The sequence below is a fragment of the Salvelinus sp. IW2-2015 genome, linkage group LG23, assembly GCF_002910315.2.
Source record: "Salvelinus sp. IW2-2015 linkage group LG23, ASM291031v2, whole genome shotgun sequence".
Taxonomy (NCBI): Eukaryota; Metazoa; Chordata; class Actinopteri; order Salmoniformes; family Salmonidae; genus Salvelinus; species Salvelinus sp. IW2-2015.
Window position 1 is genome coordinate 17,742,643 of NC_036863.1, and position 21,583 is coordinate 17,764,225.

General features: G+C 41.9%; 1 protein-coding gene across 7 annotated transcripts in view; it reads left to right on the top strand.

Moving 5' to 3' along the window:
- The first annotated feature begins 400 nt into the window (after window positions 1–400).
- Window positions 401–21,583, top strand: part of LOC111950642 (ubiquitin carboxyl-terminal hydrolase 28) — a 36,449-nt gene continuing 15,266 nt past the window's right edge. For 2 of the 7 annotated variants that reach the window (XM_023968395.2, XM_023968396.2), the window contains exons 1-16: window positions 401–616; window positions 6,650–6,724; window positions 8,219–8,342; window positions 8,445–8,526; window positions 8,882–9,044; window positions 10,555–10,641; window positions 11,049–11,207; window positions 11,451–11,521; window positions 15,149–15,225; window positions 15,510–15,658; window positions 15,789–15,916; window positions 18,257–18,370; window positions 18,694–18,879; window positions 19,292–19,515; window positions 19,852–19,922; window positions 20,580–20,808. In XM_023968395.2, the coding sequence (XP_023824163.1) occupies window positions 569–616; window positions 6,650–6,724; window positions 8,219–8,342; window positions 8,445–8,526; window positions 8,882–9,044; window positions 10,555–10,641; window positions 11,049–11,207; window positions 11,451–11,521; window positions 15,149–15,225; window positions 15,510–15,658; window positions 15,789–15,916; window positions 18,257–18,370; window positions 18,694–18,879; window positions 19,292–19,515; window positions 19,852–19,922; window positions 20,580–20,808 (1,987 nt within the window). In that variant the 5' untranslated portion in view covers window positions 401–568. The remainder of the gene's footprint in view (window positions 617–6,649; window positions 6,725–8,218; window positions 8,343–8,444; window positions 8,527–8,881; window positions 9,045–10,554; window positions 10,642–11,048; window positions 11,208–11,450; window positions 11,522–15,148; window positions 15,226–15,509; window positions 15,659–15,788; window positions 15,917–18,256; window positions 18,371–18,693; window positions 18,880–19,291; window positions 19,516–19,851; window positions 19,923–20,579; window positions 20,809–21,583) is intronic. The other 5 variants (XM_023968398.2, XM_023968397.2, XM_023968399.2 and 2 more) reach the window with 5 other exon arrangements.

Below are 21,583 nucleotides of genomic sequence, written 5' to 3' on the forward strand. Positions count from 1 at the left end.
CTAACTGCTGATTGATTTACTAAACTTGAGTTTTTAATCATGATGCTGAGCTAGTGTGTAGCAGCTAATTAATTGCTGTATGAACTGTTGGTAGGCTGTTATGTCCCATGTTGACTGATGTAAATGAAGCTACAGCAGCCACGATGATAATGTCTGGAGTAATTTTTCTTGTTTTTGCTATTCTCCAAATAGCATTTTAGCGTTTTAAAATTGTTAAAAAATGCAATAAATGAGCTTCAGCTTTCAAAAAATATTTGGGGGAGGAAACCCTCACTCAATCCCCCCACCGTCCGGTCACTCTGCCATATCCTAGATTTAGCTGAAATGATGCCCCTGCAGTTTGCCTATAGGTGAACATACTTCATAACAGTTCATCCTTGTACTGATATACTGTATCAGACGTAACCGCGCGCACACACGTCGCTTGCACGCGCCCGTTTTTTGGACAGGCAAGGACACCACTCTTCTTTGCTTGTGTGTGGCTCTTTTGACAGATGGAGTTGGTTTGACTCCGAAGTAGGGCTGAAGGCATTTGTGGAAATAAACAAGAAATTCGGGTTTTGCTGCCATGAGAGTTGAACAACAGAGTGAACATGGGGAAAACTCAACGAATTCGGTGAGCACTAAGTAACAGAGTGGAATGACAAGTGACATTTCAAAAGCTCTAACCTTGCATGAGATTGTTAACAACTAACGCAACCAGAACACATAATGTTACAGCCTACATTTTCTGTGTGGACAGACACTATATTATATATCACGACACAACCTTATTCCTCAGTGAAACAGTCAATGACACGGTTGCTTCAATTACCTCGTGTGGGGAATTCTGTGTTTCTAAACTGTTGTCACTACGTATCCTGTCCTGCAAAGATGTTTGACATTTTGTCTCGTTCAACGTATCACGACAAACAGTTGGCAAAATAGTTGTGTTATTGTCTATCAATCTTTGCAATAACAACAGTAATCAGAGAAAGGTCATCTGTCAAAACCACTACAACAACATGCATACCCACAGTTTTCTGTCATATACACCAGTGTCTTAACTGGACACAAACCCATCAGCTTTGATTTTTTTTAATAGTTAATCTTAAACAACATGTCTTGATCCCGTTTTATAGCATGACGATAACTGTATTTTTGTCCACAATTAATGTCTATCTACATTCATCTGTGTCCAGGGTCTGTGGTGGCTTTTTGTGTGTGTCAGAGAAACACCCACTGCCTTTGTCACTCAAACCCTGGTGGCATGGCGAGTGGAATGATAAACAGAGGTGCTAGCTATCCATGTCAGGGCCCAAAATAGAGGCTGACCAAGAGGCTAAGATAGACCCCAGCTCTCCATATAAGTCTGCATGGTCCCAGGTCTGTGTGTCTGGCTGCCTTCACACTGTTACCCTGACATGTCCACCTGCTGTTATGGGGGTGAGGGCTTTATATAGCCTCACTCCTCTTAGCTGGCCCATATTCTTTTAACTGTTTAGCCACTATTGATCTGGTGTATCACTTCAAAGCCTCAGCTACGGCTGGTTAGGAATACTTTTAGTTGCATTGTATTAGGTATACATGGATGATGACTCATGTACACTTTGAATGAGTGTGTAGAACATTAAGAACACCTTCCTAATATTGCATGTTTGGGGCAAGGACAGGGACGCTGGCCCATGTTGACTCCAATCCTTCCCACAGTTGTGTCAAGTTGACTGGATCTCTTTTGAGGGTGGACCATTCTTAATACCAATGGGAAACTGTTGAGTTTGAAAACCCCAGCAGTGTTGCAGTTCCTGACAGAAACTGGTGCGCCTGGCACGTACCACCGTGCACGTTCAAAGGGATGTAAATCTTTTCTCTTGCCGATTCACCCTCTGAATGGCACACATACACAATCCATATCTCAAGGCTTAAAAATCTTTCTTTAAACTGTCTCCTCCCCTTCATCTACACTGATTGAAGTGGATTTAACAAGTGACATCAATAAGGGTTCATAGCTTTCACCTGGATTCACCTGGACAGTCTATATCATGGAAAGAGCAGATGTGCTTAATGTTTTGTACACTTAGGGTATTTACCAGTCTGCAGACTTAGGTGAGACTTAACTGATCTCGCAAATTGGCAGACAGGTAGCAATGGGCATAGCTTTGGGGGAATGTTTCAGTTGGTCCCATCCCATTAATGTGGCACGTTTGTAATTGGTTAAGGCAGTGTTTCCCAAACTGGTCCTTGTGACCCTCAGCCATTCCACATATTTTATTGCGCACCTGATTCAACTAGACAACTAATCAGGTGTGTTAGAATAGATCAAATACAGGACTGGGACCAGTTCGGGAAACATTGGGTTAGAGTACCCACGTGGTGGTGGAACATATCGCCTCAGACTCATATGGCCTCACAGACACTACTCCAGTTAAAAATGGACCTAGAAATGTGGACTGGAGGTGACATATGCACAAATAATTTTGGTATGCTCTCTCTCTCTCGTTCTCAACCCAACCTGCACTCGGGGGTAGACATAACATAGAAAACGTAAATCCGGGACACTCCAATTAGTATGATATGTAAAGTTTCATATGGTATGTGTTCATTTGTGGATGTCCATCATCGATTTCATATGATATGTTACAAATTGCAATTTGTTCAATATGTTATGAATTTTAAAAACGTATAATATTTTAGGAATTTTAATTTACAGTGGCTAACGTTAGCTAGGCGGCCCAAGTCGTTTGAGGTTGCTCTAAAGCGGAAAGGTGGAGTAAACGAGTCAGGAGCAGGTTCTTAATTGAATAAAGTTCTCTATTGAGGTATTTCTTTATTCCCAAACCCTCCAACACAATCAAAGATGACCTCACAATGAAAACACATCTTCTTTACAAGAACAAGGAACACACGGCGAGTATCTTCAAACTGTAACATAAATCACAGGTGTGTCACAGCCTTAATGATCTGTCTGTGGAGAGCTCCCTTAGGGTAGTGGTCCGGATCCGTGGCGGCCATTCCCAAGAGGTGGTTTGTCCTCTTCTTCCCCCTTCCAAAAGGTACAGTTGAAGTCGGAAGTTTACATACACTTAGGTTGGAGGCATTAAAACTCGTTTTTCAACCACTTCACAAATTTCTTGTTAACAAACTATAGTTTTGGCAAGTCGGTTAGGACATCTTCTTTGTGCATGACACAAGTAATTTTTCCAAAAATTGTTTACAGACAGATTATTTCACTTATAATTCACTGTATCACAATTCCAGTGGGTCAGAAGTTTACATACACTACACTAAGTTGACTATTTATTTTTATTTTATTTATTTAACCTTTATTTAACCAGGTAGGCAAATTGAGAACACGTTCTCATTTACAATTGCGACCTGGCCAAGATAAAGCAAAGCAGTTCGACACATACAACAAGCACATATGGTTAGAGCATGGAAGTAAAACAATATAGTCACAATTAATACAGTGAAAAAAAAAAATAAGTCTATATACAATGTGAGCAAGTGAGGTGAGATAAGGAGGTGAAGGCAAACAAATATATGTATAAATAAATAAAATAAATAAATAAAAATATAAAAGGCCATGAGGGGTGAAGTGAATACACACAGCAAGTAATAAAACTAAAAAACCCTGAAATGGTTGGTTTTGCAGCGGAAAGAAAGTGCAAAGTAGAGACAGAAAATAATGGGGTGCAAAGGAGCAAATAAATTAATAAAATAAATACAGTAGGTAAGAGGTAGTTGTTTGGGCTAAATTGTAGATGGGTTATGTACAGGTGCAGTAATCTATGAGCTGCTCTGACAGCTGGTGCTTAAAGCTAGTGAGGGAGATAGGTGTTTCCAATTTCAGAGATTTTTGTAGTTCGTTCCAGTCATTGGCAGCAGAGAACTGGAAGGAGAGGCGTCCAAAGGAAGAATTGGTTTTGGGGTGACTAGAGAGATATACCTGCTGGAGCGCGTGCTACAGATAGGTGCTGCTATGGTGACCAGCGAGCAGAGATAAGGGGGGACTTTACCTAGCAGGGTCTTGTAGATGACCTGGAACCAGTGGGTTTGGCGACGAGTATGAAGCGAGGGCCAGCACGAGAGTGTACAGGTCGGCAGTGGTGGGTAGTATATGGGGCTTTGGTGACAAAACGGATGGCACTGTGATAGACTGCATCCATTTATTGAGTAGGGTTTTTTTGGAGGCTATTTTGTAAATGACATCACCGAAGTCGAGGATTGGTAGGATGGTCAGTTTTACAAGGGTATGTTTGGCGGCATGAGTAAAGGATGCTTTGTTGCGGAATAGGAAGCCAATTCTAGATTTGACTTTGGATTGGAGATGTTTGATGTGAGTCTGGAAGGAGAGTTTACAGTCTAACCAGACACCTAGGTATTTGTAGTTGTCCACATATTCTAAGTCAGAACCGTCCAAAGTATGATGTTGGACAGGCGGGCAGGGGCAGGCAGCGATCGGTTGAGAGAGCATGCATTTGGTTTTACTTGTATTTAAGAGCAGTTGAGGCCACGGAAGGAGAGTTGTATGGCATTGAAGCTTTGCCTTTAAACAGCTTGGAAATTTTCCAGAAAATTATGTATGGCTTTAGAAGCTTCTGATAGGCTAATTGACAGACAATTTGAGTCAATTGGAGGTGTACCTGTGGATGTTATTTCAAGGCCTACTTCAAACTCCAGTGCTCTTTTGCTTGACATCATGGGAAAATCAAAAGAAATCAGCCAAGACCTCAGAAAAAAGAATTGTAGACCTCCACAAGTCGCGGTTCATCCTTGGGAGCAATTTCCAAACACCTGAAGGTACTACGTTCATCTGTACAAACAATAGTACGCAAGTATAATCACCATGGACCGACGCAGCTGTCATACCGCTCAGGAAGGAGACGCGTTCTGTCTCTAGAGATGAACGTACTTCGGTGCGAAAGTGCAAATCAATCCCAGAACAACAACAAAGGACCTTGTGAAGATGCTGGAGGAACGGGTACAAAAGTATCTATTTCCACAGTAAAGCGAGTCCTATATCGACATAACCTGAAAGGCCGCGCTCCGTAAGGAATAAGCCCACTGCTCCAAAACCCCCATATAAAAAGCCAGACTAAGGTTTTCAACTGAACATTTGGACAAATATCATACTTTTTGGAGAATATCCCCTGGTCTGATGAAACACAAATAGAACTGTTTGGCCATAATGACCATCGTTATGTTGGAGGAAAAAGGGGGAGGCTTGCAAGCCGAAAAAACACATCCCAACCATGAAGCACGGGGGGGCAGCATCATGTTGTGGGGGGGCTTTGCTGCAGGAGGGACTGGTGCACTTCACAAAATAGATAACATCATGAGAAGGAAAATTATGGGTGGAGTATATGTGAAGCAACATCTCAAGACGTCAGTCAGGAAGTTAAAGCTTGGTCGCAAATGGGTCTTCCAAATGGACAATGACCCCAAGCATACTTCCAAAGTTGTGGCAAAATGGCTTAAGGACAACAAAGTCAAGGTATTGGAGTGGCCATCACAAAGCCCTGACCTCAATCCCATATAATATTTGTGGGCAGAACTGAAAAACTGTGTGCGAGCAAGGAGGCCTACAAACCTGACTCAGTTACACCAGCTCTGTCAGGAGGAATGGGCCAACATTCACCCAACTTATTGTGGGAAGCTTGTTAAACAATTTAAAGGCAATGCTACCAAATACTAATTGAGTGTATGTGAACTTCTGACCCACTGGGAATGTGATGAAAGAAATAGAAGCTGAAATGTATCATTCTCTCTACTATTATTCTGACATTTCACATTCTTAAAATGAAGTGGTGACCCAACTGACCTAAGACAGGGAATTTTTACTACGATTAAATGTCAGGAATTGTGAAAAACTGAGTTTAAATGTATTTGGCTAAGGTGTATGTAAACTTCCGACTTCCGACAACTTCTACTCCTTTGTAGAAGCAAACACTCTTTTCTTCCTCCAGTCTCTCCTACTGCCGGTTCCCTCCTCTCTCTTGTAGGGGAAAGAGAATAAGTCATTAGTGCCGTAAGCTGTGCTTAATTGCCTCTGATCACCTTGACTCACATGCCGGGCTGGGCTACTATCCGTGGGACCAGCCTGCCCTCTGGTGGTCCTTCCACATAGGTTAAAGGGTTAAAGTTAGGGGAAGGGTTAGCTAACATGCTAACTAGTCGCAAAGTAGATAATTAGCTAAAATGCTAAAGTTGTCCATGATGAGATTCGAACACTCAACCTTTAGGTTGCTAGACGTTTGCGTTATACACCCGATCAACCACCCTGATTTTTGCTTTTGCCTTAAGTAACCTTCTGTCTTATGTAACCATACCAAACGTAACATATCATACTTATTTGAGTGTCCCGGATTTACTATTTTACGTCTAGTCTATGAGACTAGCCTGCTCAACCTAGCCCCGGAGAGAAAAAACTCTAAATGTAATAAAAGGGCTCCAAAGCTCATCTAAGTAATTATTACTCAGCAATACTCTGTCACGCTAATCAGTTTAAAGTAAAGGACTGGAAAAATAACCTCTAGAACGTGTACTCTTTTCAATCTTGCCAGGAAGGTCATATGAATAATTGCATACCTTCGTTGTAGAGACTATTTTCACCCAAGCAACAGGTTAATGGAAAGCCTTTTGTTCTTCATTGACATTTTTCGCTCCTCAGAGCCTGATGCTGATCAACCAGCTGAGGGAGATCACTGGCATCCAAGACCCACAGATCCTCCTCAGGGCCCTGAATGTGAGTACCAAACACTGTGGACAGACAGGCAGATAGGCTTCGGTTCTGCCTGCTTAATCGGTATAACGTTGTCATATTGTGGATAGATAGACAGTAACTTAAGCCCTCTCAAAGTTTATTGATTCCTTCTTGGTGGTCCAGGCCTACCATATACCCAGAATCATAAAACACGGGACGAGATGTTAAAACTGTCCATTGTGCCAATAGATGTATGCACTCACATGAGATTTGCCGTGATGTTGACAGAGTGGCATGGGAGGTTTATTTCTTAGACTGGGTTAAGATGTCAATTTTGGGACACATCCTCAGTAGTGTGCCTTCGAATCAGTGGGTGTTTCGGCCTTTAATCACTAAACACCCTCATCAAAGGTGGCCAGCTAAAGGGTGATCAAGCCTTAGCTTGTGTCCCATGCCCAATTAAGATTTCCCACGGGACTATGCAAGGCAGGGGCGTCCTCTTCCCTGAGCCAGCCCTACAGCTGACCGCAAACCTCAGATCTGAATTGGGTTCTCAGGTGGGGGTGGGGGGTCATGAAGTTATAGCCCAGCAAGGGTCCTTCCGTTTGATCCAGATCCACTGGCTGCCTCTTTCAGCTGCTTGAGAAACTGCTCTGACGGTCTGCCGCAGAGCCTGTCCATGGATTCCAAGTTCTTTCACCAACCTGATGGTAGAAGAAGCCACGAATCCTCTGCATCCCACTTCAACTGGCCAGACTTTTGCATTCCAGCCACGCTGAGTTGCGTCTGCTGCCAACTCTGTGTAACGCAGTTTCTTACGCTCGTAGGCCTCTTCAACAGAGTTTTCCCACGGTACTGTGAGCTCTATGATGTACACAGCCTTTCGTGAAGGGGACCAGAGTACCATGTCTGGCCTAAGGTTGGTAGAAGCAATTTCTCAGCTAAATGATTGGACTGTCTCAATGACACTATGAGAGGACTTCAAGGTAGGTCCTGAAGACACTTAGGGAACAAATGTTTTTATTACCACATGTCTACTTGATTTGACATTTGATTAATTGTGTTGTGACATGACATTAGCTGTAGGCCATGTCAGAGACCAATGATGTAGTGTCTAAGAAGGAAACAGTGAGATGATGTCATGCCAACACCATTCGTCAATGAGCATGAACTAGATGGAGGGAAACCCTCATATTGTACATTTGAGCGATGAAGATTTCAGGTCGTTGTTGCAAAAGAGTTTTCAGCGACTTACGTACTTAAAAAGGCAAAATAAATTATATTGTCAGACATTTTTGTCAGCCGGCTCTTTCATGGGCTTAGTCCCCGGGAACAAATCCATTAGAAGGACTCTATCACGTAGAGGTCAAACTTAAGGTTAGGTGTAGCCACTTGCCTCTGTGCCAGTTTATCTCTGCTTTAGCTGCTCTGTCCTTTGTCAGAGTTATCATCAAATTCAGAAACAGACTGGCACCAGGCCAGGGAGTTCTTGGAAAGGACACATTGTAATGCCTACTCTTATATCTCTGATACCAGGCCAGTCAGGGGGACATTAGCCATGCTGTTGGGCTGCTGACCACACAGCCGCCAGAGGAGGGCCAGGGGACTGAGGACACACCAGACACAGAAGTCAACAGGGAGGCCTGGGGGGCCCAGAAAGGTAGGCCGGAAGTTGGGAAGGAAAGTCTAAGGAAAGGAGCAAAATACTGAGGGTCTTGTGATGAACATAAAATATAATTTGTTTCCCAATGTTTGTCCTCAGGTGCTCCTCCTAAAGATGACCTTCAGACAGCCATTGAGCTCAGCTTGCAAGAATCCCAGGCAGAGGAGAGAGAGCTCAACAGGTATAGTCATCCAGTACCTCACCATTTCCCCTTTGCTTGCTGTTTTCTTGCTGAAAGAAGTAACCAATTGAGAGTCATCTCTCAATTAAAAGGTTATAATATCTGAAGTGAACACAGAAGTACAGTATGAGAAATAGATAACATCAACAAAAAAGGAAAACCAGGGTCTTGTTCATAAGAGCAAGCAACAGAAAATGTTTTGAAACAGAAAACAAAAATTTGCATTTCTTATTGGATTCCCTCCCCATTTTTGTCAGTTTTCTTCCATTTGGTGCCTAATGAACACAACCCAGGTGAAACTATCAATCAGACCATTGTCTACAGTTGAGGAGTGGCATGTTTTGGTGTGTTCCAGGGCACTGGAGGCCAGTGTGGAGGACAGCGCTGCACGGGTGAAGAGGAAGCGCTGCGAGGCCCAAGGAGAGAGCTGCAGCCCTGCAGACTGGATCCGTAAGGAGGAGTGGCCCGTGGGCATCCGCAATGTGGGCAACACCTGCTGGTTCAGTGCTGTCATACAGGTGAGGTACACACAATATACACACTAATGCACAGTTATTAACAGTGTCTGCTCTGGAGCTTGATCTTTAAAATATAAAAAAGTATGCACAGAAAAAGAGAATTGTGCCAGTGAGATGAACAGGATAAAAAGATAAGTATAACATTTGCGGTTTGTACTGTGGACCTTGTTAATGCTTTGCCATTTAAGACCACCTGTTGTATCACCAGTCAGGTCCTGGCTGTTACTAAGGTTGATGTCGTACAGTAAAGGTTGTATTTGAATTTTGCAGAATCTGCAGAATCCCTTGGACTCCTTTGGTCTCTATAATACGGCCTTGACTTTCTGCACCACCTCCTAATTTGTGTATATGTGATGACCATGTTTAGAACCTCTCCCAGTTTTCCAAAACATTTCAAGACTTCTGGTGTGAATCGGTTCAAAATATTACCACTAGGCGAGAAGGCTCCAAACACATGTTTGTTTTTCCGTCCAATTTGCTGAACGATGTCGACTTCTGGCAAATAGAGGGAGAAGATTTATTTTCAACCTGTTACCACACAATCAAGCCATATTGTGTTAATTGAGTTGTCGGTAATACCAGGAGGATGGGGAAAGATGAGGGGCAGTGGTGGGATAAGGGTTTTTACTTTCCAAACGCAAAAGCTTCTTGGTGCAATAATTCTATTAAGAGTCCATTCCAGACTAAATTTAGCTGGGCCTATCAGGTGGCTCTGCTGAAATTCAAGCCTTCATTGATATTGATAGACTGCAAGGGTAATTAAATAGTGCAGTGTTGTGATGATAGAGAAAGCGATGAACTCTGCCGCCTGGACTGAAATGAGTTTATATCGGTAGATTAGGCCAAATGGGAATGCTCATTTGTCTTAATTTCGTTAAGATATGCGCCACATCGATTTAAAGCACTAAAACCCAAAGGAAATATCAACAGTGGATAGCAATGCATGCACACATTTTGAGTGGCTGAGAAGTCATTTGAAGTTGTTCCATTTTAAATCCATCATTTTATTTGACTCTTTCCATCACAATTTACCCATAGAAAGTAGTTATCTGATTGAGACTCACTGTATGAATGCATGTGGCTGTGTACTCATATTTCTATGGTATCTGGTGTGGTACGCTTTACAGTAAGATTGTGATCATCTGTAATTAAGTTTCAGGGAAACGAGAAAGTTGAGAAGACACATAGGCCTAATGCGATCAAAAACGTGGGTATATTGTTGTCACTTCAAAACTGCACAAAAGGCTCCATTGTGTTGTATATGTTACAGAGTTAGCAATAAAACACACTATGGCTCACCAGCATCGATGAAGTGTTTTGTCACTAATATAAAGAGAAGATTATCTCATTTATTTGTCTTGTTATGAGAGGAAAATTACCATCACCCTTATCTCAATGGTATTTTCTTTTGTTTGCTTAACTGTGACTCTCATGTGTTAAAACCTCCATAAGTATCCTCGACAATGACATTTTTACACACGAAAAATCTCATCTTTGTCTCTTATTTCAGTCCCTGTTCCACCTGCCCGTGTTCCGCAGATTGGTACTTAACTACTGCCTGTCTGAGCGAATCCTGGAGAAGTGTACGAGCCACTCGGTGAGTGTCCAATGGAGAGCCAGGAGCCCTGAGGAACAGAGACTGGACCTTTGGGTCCCAGAGGCTGAAGAGTCAGGGGATGTCTGGCTGATATTAGAGGGGAAACTAGACTACAGAGTTATACATTGTGCATAAAGATAGTGGTTAACACTTAATAGTAACTTCCATGAAGACGCATTGATAAACAATTTATAAACAGTGTAGGCTACATGTTATAATCAAATGTTATAAAAATGTATATACGTTTATAAGAAAGGCTCATGAATGTTATTATTAAGTGTAAGTACAAAGTTATATGGACTCCTCTGCATATGAAGATATATTGTTGAAAACAGTAAAGTGTTGCCCAGGTTTTCCAGTGCAGCTCTGTGAAGTAAGAGAAGCCTAACGTATGCATGTGTTCTCAGGACAAGAGGAACATAGCCTTCATGCAGGAGCTGCGCTGTCTCTTTGCTCTCATGGTGGGCTCCACTCGTAGGTTTGTGGACCCGTCTGCTGCCGTAGAGCTTTTGAGAGATGCTTTCCGATCCAGTGAGGCCCAACAGGTACACACTGAGGTCCAACAGGTATACGCACATACACACTTGCCAATACACATACACACACACACACACACATACACACACACACACACACACACACACACACACACACACACACACACACACACCCACAACCAACACACACACAACACACACACACACACACACACACACACACACACACACACACACACCAGGGTCATGGCCACCCCTTTACATCAACTGCTTTGCATACAAAGATGTTCATTTCAGATGTGTTCATTCTAGGATGTGAGTGAGTTCACCCACAAACTCCTTGACTGGCTTGAAGATGCCTTTCAGCTGGCTGCTAATGGAAAGTAAGTCAAGGATTTTATCCCAACAGTCAGTTCTGTACGAAACACATTTATCGTCATAGCTAACCAGGGGCGCAAATTCACTGGGGACGGGGGGGACATCACCCCACATTCTGAAATTACATATTTTCCCCCCAGTTTAATAATTGGAATGTGATACAAAATGAGGCACTGTGTGCTTTAGGCCATGTATGCGCTCTGTAGCGGTTGGGTAGGCTGTTTGGAGTGTTTCAGACTGGATTTAAAATGGAAGAGTGTGGTAACATCTCACAGCAAGAACTGGCAAATCTGGTGCAGTCCATGAGGAGGAGATGCACTGCAGTACTTAATGCAGCTGGTGGCCACACCAGTACTGACTGTTACTTTTGATTTTGACCCCCCCCCCCCCTTTGTTCAGGGACACATATTCCATTTCTGTAAGTCACATGCCTGTGGAACTTGTTCAGTTTATGTCTGTTGAATCTTGTTATGTTCATACAAATATTTACACATGTTAAGTTTGCTGAAAATAAACGCAGTTGACAGTGCAAGGACGTTCTTTTTTATTTTGTATGAGTTTTATTTATATATATCTCCATATGTGTGTCCAAACTTTTGACTGGTACTGTATGTATATGTATATACAGTACAGTCAAACGTTTGGACACACCTATCATTCATGGGTTTTTCTTTATTTTACTGTTCTACGTTGTAGAAATGAATGAAATGAAGTAACACATGCTTTTCAATGAACAGGTGTGTTTTGTTAATTTGTGGAATTGCTTTCCTTCTTAATGCGTTTGAGCCAATCAGTTGTGTTGTGACAAGGTAAGGTTGGTATACAGAAGATAGCCCTATTTGGTAAAATACCATGTCCATATTATGGCAAGAACAGCTCAAATAAGCAAAGAGAAATGACGGTCCATCATTACTTTAACTTCTTATGGCTGGAGGCAGTATTGAGTAGCTTGGATGAATAAGTGCCCAGAGTAAACTGCCTGCTACTCAGTCCCAGTTGCTAATATATGCATATTATTAGTCTATTTGGATGAAAACACTCTGACGTTTCTAAAACTGTTTGAATGATGTCTGTGAGTATAACAGAACTCATATGGAGGCAAAAACCTGAGAAAAAAGCCAACCAGGAAGTGGGAAATCTGAGGTTGGTCGTTTTTCAACTCATTCCCTATTGAAGATACAGTGGGATATTTGTCATGTTGCACTTCCTAAGGCTTCCACTAGATGTCAACAGTCCTTTAAGAACTTGTTTGATGCTTCTACTGTGAGGTGGGGCCAAATGAGAGGGGATTGAGTAAGGTCTGCCATGAGCTGAACATGCGCTGACCATGCGCGTTCACGTGAGAGCGAGCTCTGTTCCATCGCATTTCTGAAGACAAAGGAATTCTCCGGTTGGAACATTATTGAAGATTTATGTTAAAAACATCCTAAAGATTGATTCTATACTTCGTTTGACATGTTTCTACGGACTGTAATATGACTTTTCGTCTGAACTTTTGCCTGGACCTGCCCGCGCTTCGTGAGTTTAGATTGTGTACTGAACGCGCGAAGAAAACTGATTTATTTGGACATAAATGATGGACATTATCGAACAAAATAAACCTTTATTGTGGAACTGGGATTCTTGGGAGTGCATTCTGATGATCATCAAAGGTAAGTGAATGTTTATAATGTTATTTCTGACTTCTGTTGATTGCACAATATGGCGGATATTTTTTTTTCTTGTTTGGGCTCTGAGCGCCGTACTCAGATTATTTGCTTTTTCCGTAAAGCTTTTTTGAAATCTGACACAGCGGTTGCATTAAGGAGAAGTGTATCTAAAGTTCCATGCATAACACTTGCATTTTCATCAACATTTATGAGTATTTCTGTAAATTGATGTGGCTCTCTGCAAAATCACCGGATGTTTTTGGAACTACTGAACATAACGCACCAATGTATACTGAGTTTGTTTTATATAAATACGACTTTTATCGAACAAAACATACATGTATTGTGTAACATGAAGTCCTATGAGTGTCATCTGGTGAAGATCATCAAAGGTTAGTGATTCATTCTATCTCTATTTCTGCTTTTTGTGACTCCTCTTTTTGGCTGGAAAAATGGCTGTGTTTTTCTGTGACTTGGCTCTGATGTAACATAATCGTTTGTGGTGCTTTCGCCGAAAAGCCTATTTGAAATCGGACACTGTGGTGGGATTAACAAGACGTGTATCTTTAAAATGGTGTGAAATACTTGTATGCTTGAGGAATTTTAATTATGAGATTTCTGTTTGAATTTGGCGCCCTGCACTTTCACTGGCTGTTGTCATATCGATCCCGTTAGCGGGATCTCAGCCATAAGAAGTTTAAGACATGAAGGTCAGTCAATCCGGACCATTTCAAGAACTTTGAACGTTTCTTCAAGTGCAGTCGCAAAAACCATCAAGCGCTATGATGAAACTGGCTCTCATGAGGACCGCCACAGGAAAGGAAGACCCAGAGTTACCTCTGCTACAGAGGATAATAGTTCATTAGAGTCGAATTGCAACCTAAAAAATTATTATTATTATTCACGGACAGACACATTTCAACATCTCAACTGTTCAGAGGAAGCTGTGTGAGTCAGGCCTTCATGGTCGACTTGCCGCAAAGAAACCATTACTAAAGGACACCAATAAGAAGAAGAGACTTGCTTGGGCCAAGAAACATGAGCAATGGACATTAGACTGGTGGAAATCTGTCCTTTGGTCAGATTTTTTAGATTTTTGGTTCCAACCGCCGTGTCTTTGTGAGTTGCAGAGTAGGTGAACGTGTAGATACCACCTGAAGCATGGAGGAGGTGTGATGGTGTGGGGGTGCTTTGCTGGTGGCACTGTAGGTGATTTATTTAGAATTCAAGACACACTTAACCAGCATTGCTACCACAACATTCTGCAGCGATACGCCATCCTATCTGGTTTGCGCTTAGTGGGACTATAATTTGTTTTTCAGCAGGACAATGACCCAACACACCTCCAGGCTGTGTAAGGGCTATTTGACCAAGAAGGAGAGAGCTGGAGTGCTGCACCAGATGACCTGGCCTCCACAATCACCCAACCTCAACCCAATTGAGGTGGTTTGGGATGAGTTGGGTCGCAGAGTGAAGGAAAAGCAGCCAACAAGTGCTCAGCATATATGGGAACTACTTTAAGACTGTTGGAAAAGCTTTCCATGTGAAGCTGGTTGAGTGAATGCCAAGAGTGTGCAAAGCTGTCATCAAGGCAAAGGGTGGCTACTTTGAAAAATCTCATCTCAAATATATTTTGATTAAAAAAATAAAAAATACAACTTTTTGGTTTACTACATTGTGTTATACATTGTTATTATTTCCATATGTGTTATTTCATAGTTTTGATGTCTTCACTGTTATTTTACAATGTAGAAAAATTCTTGAATGAGTAGGTGTGTTCAAACTTTTGGCTGGTACTAAAACCAAAGTTGCTCCCCTGTTGCTAACTAAGATATCATAGCTATGGTAATTTGTTAAGCTATTTGACATTCCAGTACTGAACATATAATACATATTCTTATTACTGTACCAGTATTATTTGTCTTGAAGTACAGGAAATCAGATATTGAATTGCTCGAGGTATAAATGTGATCTTATCTTTAGCAGCCCGGAAGATAAAAAAGAAAACCCAATGGTTCAGCTGTTCTATGGGACATTTGTGGCAGAGAGAACTCATGCGGGTAAGCATAGAATGGACATTTAATTTTGGTTATACATACTGTAGGGCCTCAAGTATTTCCTGATCACCTGACATGACCAGGAAAAGCTTGTTTTTAGGCTATGACCGTAGTCACTATCATATCATACTTGGCTATGACCCTATATGACTAGTCGTAATCTGATATAGCCTTTAAGTAGGCGCCATAGTTTTTCCTGCTGAGGTCACATGGTGAAGAAAAACTCCTGACCCTTATGCAATCCTTATTTTTTCTGTCAATTCACATCGATGTTTGACAATGTGTAGGCAAGACCTTAACCAACATTGAGCAGTTTGGCCAGTACCCCTTACAAGTGAACGGTTTCAACAACTTGGATGAATGTCTTGAAGGCGCCATGGTAGAGGGGGAGATTGAAGCCCTACATTTGGATCAAACCATTTCGTCTGGCAGCGAGGTGAGCATACCAAACTCCTAGCTTTATGTTTACTCTGAAAGTTGTTGTGAATGTTAAGCCAAATACATATGAATGTAAATGTAATATAGATAGAAATTGAAATGTTAATGTGAATTCTGTTGTGTTCCAGAGGTGGTTCTCAAAGTTACCACCAGTGTTGACCTTTGAACTGTCCAGGTTTGAGTTCAACCAGTCTTTAGGACGCCCAGAAAAGATTCATAAGAAACTGGAATTCCCACAAATCATATATATGGACAGGTGAGCTGTTTGATATTAATTTGAGAAAAAACAAAAACGAATATATATATATATAATCTGCCCCCTTTGAAATGTTCTCAACTTTTGCATATTTTTTTATACTGAACAAATAACACAACAATTACATACTTATTTCATGTATTACATTAACAACGTTATGCAACACCCAGTGCTCCTTTGTGAACAAGTAATTGCCCCCTTACTCTCAATAACTGCTTGTGCCACATTTAGCTGCAATGACTCCAACCAAACGCTTCCTGTAGTTGTTGATCAGTCTCTCAGGTCGCTGTGGAGGTAGTGTGATGGTTTATATTTAAGCAATAAGGCCCGAGGAGATGTGGTATATGGCCAAAATACCATGGCTAAGGGATGTTCTTATGCATGACACAATGTGGAATGCCTGGATACAGCACTTAGCCGTGGTATATTGGCAATATACTGTACCAAAACCCCCAGAGGTGCCTTATTGCTATTATAAACTGGTGACCATGGTAATTAGAGCAGCAAAAATAAATGTTTTGTTATATCCGTGGTATACGGTCTGATATACCATGGCTGTCAGCCAGTCAGTAATCAGGGCTTGAATCACCCATTTTATAATCAATGAAAGTCAGAAGTTTACATACAATTTCTCAAAATAGATTTAAACTCAGTTTCTCACAATTCCTGACTTTTAATCCTAGTAAAACAAATCCCTGTCTTAGGTCAGTTAGGATCACCACTTTATTTTAAGAATGTGAAATGTCAGAATAATAGTAGTAGAGAGAATGATTTATTTCAGCTTTTTATTTATTTCATCACATTCCCAGTGGGTCAGAAGTTTACATACACTCAATTAGTATATGGTAGCATTGCCTTAAACAATTTAAACTTGGGTCAAATGTTTCAGGTAGCCTTCCACAAGCTTCCCACAATAAGTTGGGTGAATTTTGGCCCATTCCTCCTGACAGAGCTGGTGTAACTGAGTCAGGTTTGTAGGCCTCCTTGCTCGCACCCACTTTTTCAGTTCTGCACACAAATTTTCTATAGGATTGAGGTCAGGGCTTTGTGATGGCCACTCCAATACCTTGACTTTGTTGTACTTAAGCCATGTTGCCGCAACTTTGAAAGTATGCTTGGGGTCATTGTCTATTTGGAAGACTCATTTGTGACCAAGCTTTAACTTCCTGACTGATGTCTTGAGATGTTGCTTCAATATATCCACATAATTTTCCTTCTCATGATGCCATCTATTTTGTGAAGTGCACCAGTCCCTCCTGCAGCAAAGCACCCCCACAACATGATGCTGCCACCCCCGTACTTCACAGTTGGGATGGTGTTCTTCGGCTTGCAAGCCTCCCCCTTTTTCCTCCAAACATAACGATGATTATTATGGCTAAACAGTTCTATTTTTGTTTCATCAGACCAGAGGACATTTAAAAAAAAAAAAAAAAGATCTTTGTCCCCACGTGCAGTTGCAAACCGTAGTGTGGCTTTTTTGTGGCGATTTTGGAGCAGTGGCTTCTTCCTTGCTGAGCGGCCTTTCAGGTTATGTCGATATAGGACTTGTTTTACTGTGGATATAGATACTTTTGTGCCTGTTTCCTCCAGCATCTTCACAAGGTCCTTTGCTGTTGTTCTGGGATTGATTTGCACTTTTCGCACCAAAGTACGTTCATCACTAGGAGACAGAATGAGTCTCCTTCCTGAGCGGTATGACGACTGTCTGGTCCCATGGTGTTTATACTTGCGTACTATTATTTGTACAGATGAACGTGGTGCCTTCAGGGCTTTGGAAATTGCTCCCAAGGATGAACCAGACTTGTGGAGGTCTACAATTCTTTTTCTGGGGTCTTGGCTGATTTCTTTTGATTTTTCCCATGATGTCAAGCAAAGAGGCACTGAGTTTGAAGGTAGGCCTTGAAATACATCCACAGGTACACCTCCAATTGACTCAAATTGTGTCAATTAGCCTATCAGAAGCTTCTAAAGCCATGACATAATTTTCTGGAATTTCCCAAGCTGTTAAAAGGCACAGTCAACTTAGTGTATGTAAACTTCTGACCCACTGGAATTGTGATACAGTGAAATAATCTGTCTGTAAACAATTAGAGTTAGAGATGTTAGAGAAATGTCATGCACAAAGTAGATTTCATAAACAACTTGCCAATACTATAGTTTGTTAACAAGAAATTTGTGGAGTGGTTGAAACACTTAGGTTGGAGTCATTAAAATTCGTTTTTGTAAACTTCCGACTTCAACTATCGGCATTCACTTAGACTGAGCATTGTATTGCATTGTAATGTTGATACTGTAAGTGGGGAACCAGAGTCAAATAAACTTTTGTTGTGGTAAACTAAGTTTACTGTATGCGAACAGATACCTTCACAAGAACAATGAGCAGACCCACAACAGGAGAGAAGAAGTGAAGAGACTGAAGGAGCAGCTCATAGTCCTGCAGCAGAAACTGGAGTGGTGAGTTTACTATTGAGGTTACTGTTTGTAAAGCAGTGTGACACATCAGGTTTGTTCACGTGTTATTTTAGTTTATACTTTTTCATTAAAAAAGTCAGTGATGACTGCAACAGGATGGATACCTCCAAATGTGTCCATTGAGAGTGAATTAATCATGAGTTAGTATAAAAACTGTCATACACATAGTGGTCCCATAATATTAGTTGTTTGATTCACGTAGGAAATGTCCTACTCATGAGTCATGACTGACAATGTTATTGATGAAACCTGCTTGTAATTGTTTGGGTACTGTCAGTTCAACCTCTGTCTCCTTCTGTTTCCAGCTACAGAAACTATGGCTCAGGGCCGACAAAGTATCCACTGGCGGACATGTTACAGTACGTGTTGGAGTTCGCCTGCACCAAGCCCACCAGTGTGTCCCCAGCTGAAGATGTGAGGCTGGCTGCCTCTTCCCCCACTCCCTCCGGGAGCAACACCAAGCACACAGAGGGCAACCCTGATGACACCAGGCAAGGACCTCTGGGACAACTGCGTCTCACTAGTCAAGGCTATGAGTGAATTTCTAGTTTCATGTGCTTACACAATATCTAGTCTTGCATTACTTACCGGTACTCCATGTTACTCAATATGACTGCAGTGCAGCTGCTGAAGAGAGCTGAACACTTTGATGTTTTCCTACCTAGAATGTCAATGTGAATCAGTCAATTCAGGAGATTATTGAAAATCAGTTCATACATTTGAAATGTAGTAAAAAATGATGATGTGAAATACTGTAGATTTCTATTTATTCCATTTCATTTCTGAAATGAAATTGACCAAAACCCTATAATGTTTTACCTGTTAGCCTGTGTATAGCACATCAATCACTGTATTTACTGTATTTTTGTTGATATCCTGCTTTTCCTTTGTGGGTCTCCTCAGTCAGTGCCAGGAGCCAGGAGACACAGGCCTGTCCGACAGCCCCACCTGCCAGCAGCAGCCCCCCTCGGGCCAGAGGACACCTATCTACAAGCCCTTCACCCAGTGTAGAGCCCCCATGGACACCCCACCTCACCCAGCCCCCCACAGTGTGACCGAGGAGGAGCTGCGCTTTGTCAAGACCTGCCTGCAGCGCTGGAGGACAGAGGTGGAGATCAACATGAACGGTACAGTGACTTACACCTGGATTCACTAATGATAACCTAATTTTTATGAGTTTATTTATTTTTATTGTACATTAAAGACACACTGTAAGATATGCATAGCACCAACATTTTAACAATGGATACATCCCATGACAATTTGACATGCGAATAGCACTTGATTTATATGGTATATCTGTAGTGATTGAGAAATTACATTCACTGAGGCAAGTTAACTTTTTAAAGATGATTTGAAGCTATATTTGATCATGCTCATTTACTGTACATTTCATGAGCTGACAGCCTATCCTGGTCCCAGGTGCACTGCATTGATCTGTGTGTCTGTGTCTTGGTGCTCAGAGCTAAAGGCCAGCATCGACAGGGTCAGCCAAGCACTGGAGGGCATGTACTCGGATAACAGCCTGTGTCAGGTAAGATCCCTCGTACTCATCCATCTGACAGTCCCTGTCAGGTTAAAGCATGAGATGCACTAATATCACTTTGTCAGGTTGAACATGTGTAACAAACATTGCATAATGATTAATCTAGGAACCAAGTCCCAAATCTTGTCAGGTACTCGATTTGGCATTATGTTAATGTTCGGTCACAAGAGACTATACTGATTAACAGTATCCCACACACTGAAAAACGTTATTACATGTTACCTTTGGCAATGAGTTTGATATTGTTGCCTTAGTATTTGTGCATTATCACATTATCACAATGCAGCACAATTGTGGGTGGGAACAGAGAATACATGGGGGTTGAATGTCATGAGAAGTTAACAAGAATGGATTGAGTTCAGTATATGTAATGAGATGGATGTCATGGCATACTATGCTAGTAACAAAGCAGAAGTTATTAAAAGCTTTTGGTTGATGTGTGCAGAAGCAACTATAGAATGTTTGTGCCAAAACATTTTTTTGTCCTAATCCTTTGTTTAATGTGTAATGTGTCAATACCGAAGATTTCTGCTGAAAATTGAATTTTCGGGACCTAAAATTCTTGTTTGAATATGCACCGGCCAATACAGAAAGATTCTGCTGAAACTTTACTTTTCTGGTCCTAACCTTGTTTGACGTGTGAAGGTGCCGTATAGGCTTCACGCCGTCCTCGTCCACGAGGGACAAGCCTCGGCCGGCCACTACTGGGCTTATATCTACGACCACGCCAACCAGCGCTGGATGAAGTACAACGATGTCATCGTCAGCGAGTCCTCCTGGGAGGAGCTGGTCAGGGACTCGTACGGAGGCATGACCAACGCCAGTGCTTATTGTCTCATGTACATTGACGACAGGCTGCCTCACCTCATCACAGGTACCCATTTCCCTCCTCCCCATTCCACTGAGAAACTAGCTATGGTTCTTTACTGGTTCTAACAGCAGACCTATCAGCTTGCTGCCAGTATCTTGCTCTTCATTGTAATCAGAGGGCTAATATTAATATTATGCATGCCAGTCAGTCTGGATAAGAGTTGAGGTAAGACTGACTGCATCTCTTTTTTTATAGGACACATTAATATGTTGGAAATTCCAAATTGTTTGCATAGTCAACATACACACAGCTCTGACACACACACTTACCCCACCAGACGCAGGGTCTTTTCACAGTCCCCAGGTCCAGAACAATTCAAGGAAACGTACAGTATTATACAGAGCCATGAGTGCATGGAACTCCCTTCCATCTCATAGAGTGCAAGTGAACAGCAAACCTAGTTTCAAAAAACAAATAAAGCAACACCTCGTGGCACGCCTCTCCCCCATGTGACATACTTGATGTGTGTATGTACTGACATGTATGTTTAACTGATAGATGCACACACACACACTACATGTTCATGTTTTTAAATGTATGTAAAGTATTTTGTTTAATGTCTTTTTCGTTATGTTGGACCCCGGTCGCTACTGGCGTCGGCTAATGGGGATCCTAATAAATCAAATCAAATGTGTTCCAGGGATCGAGCCCAGGCTCTGCCGCAGCCGGCCGTGCCCGGGAGGCCCATGGGGCGGCGCACAATTGGCCCAGCGTCGTCTGGGTTAGGGAGGGTTTGGCCTGCAGGGATATCCTTGTCTCATCACGCACTAGCGACGCC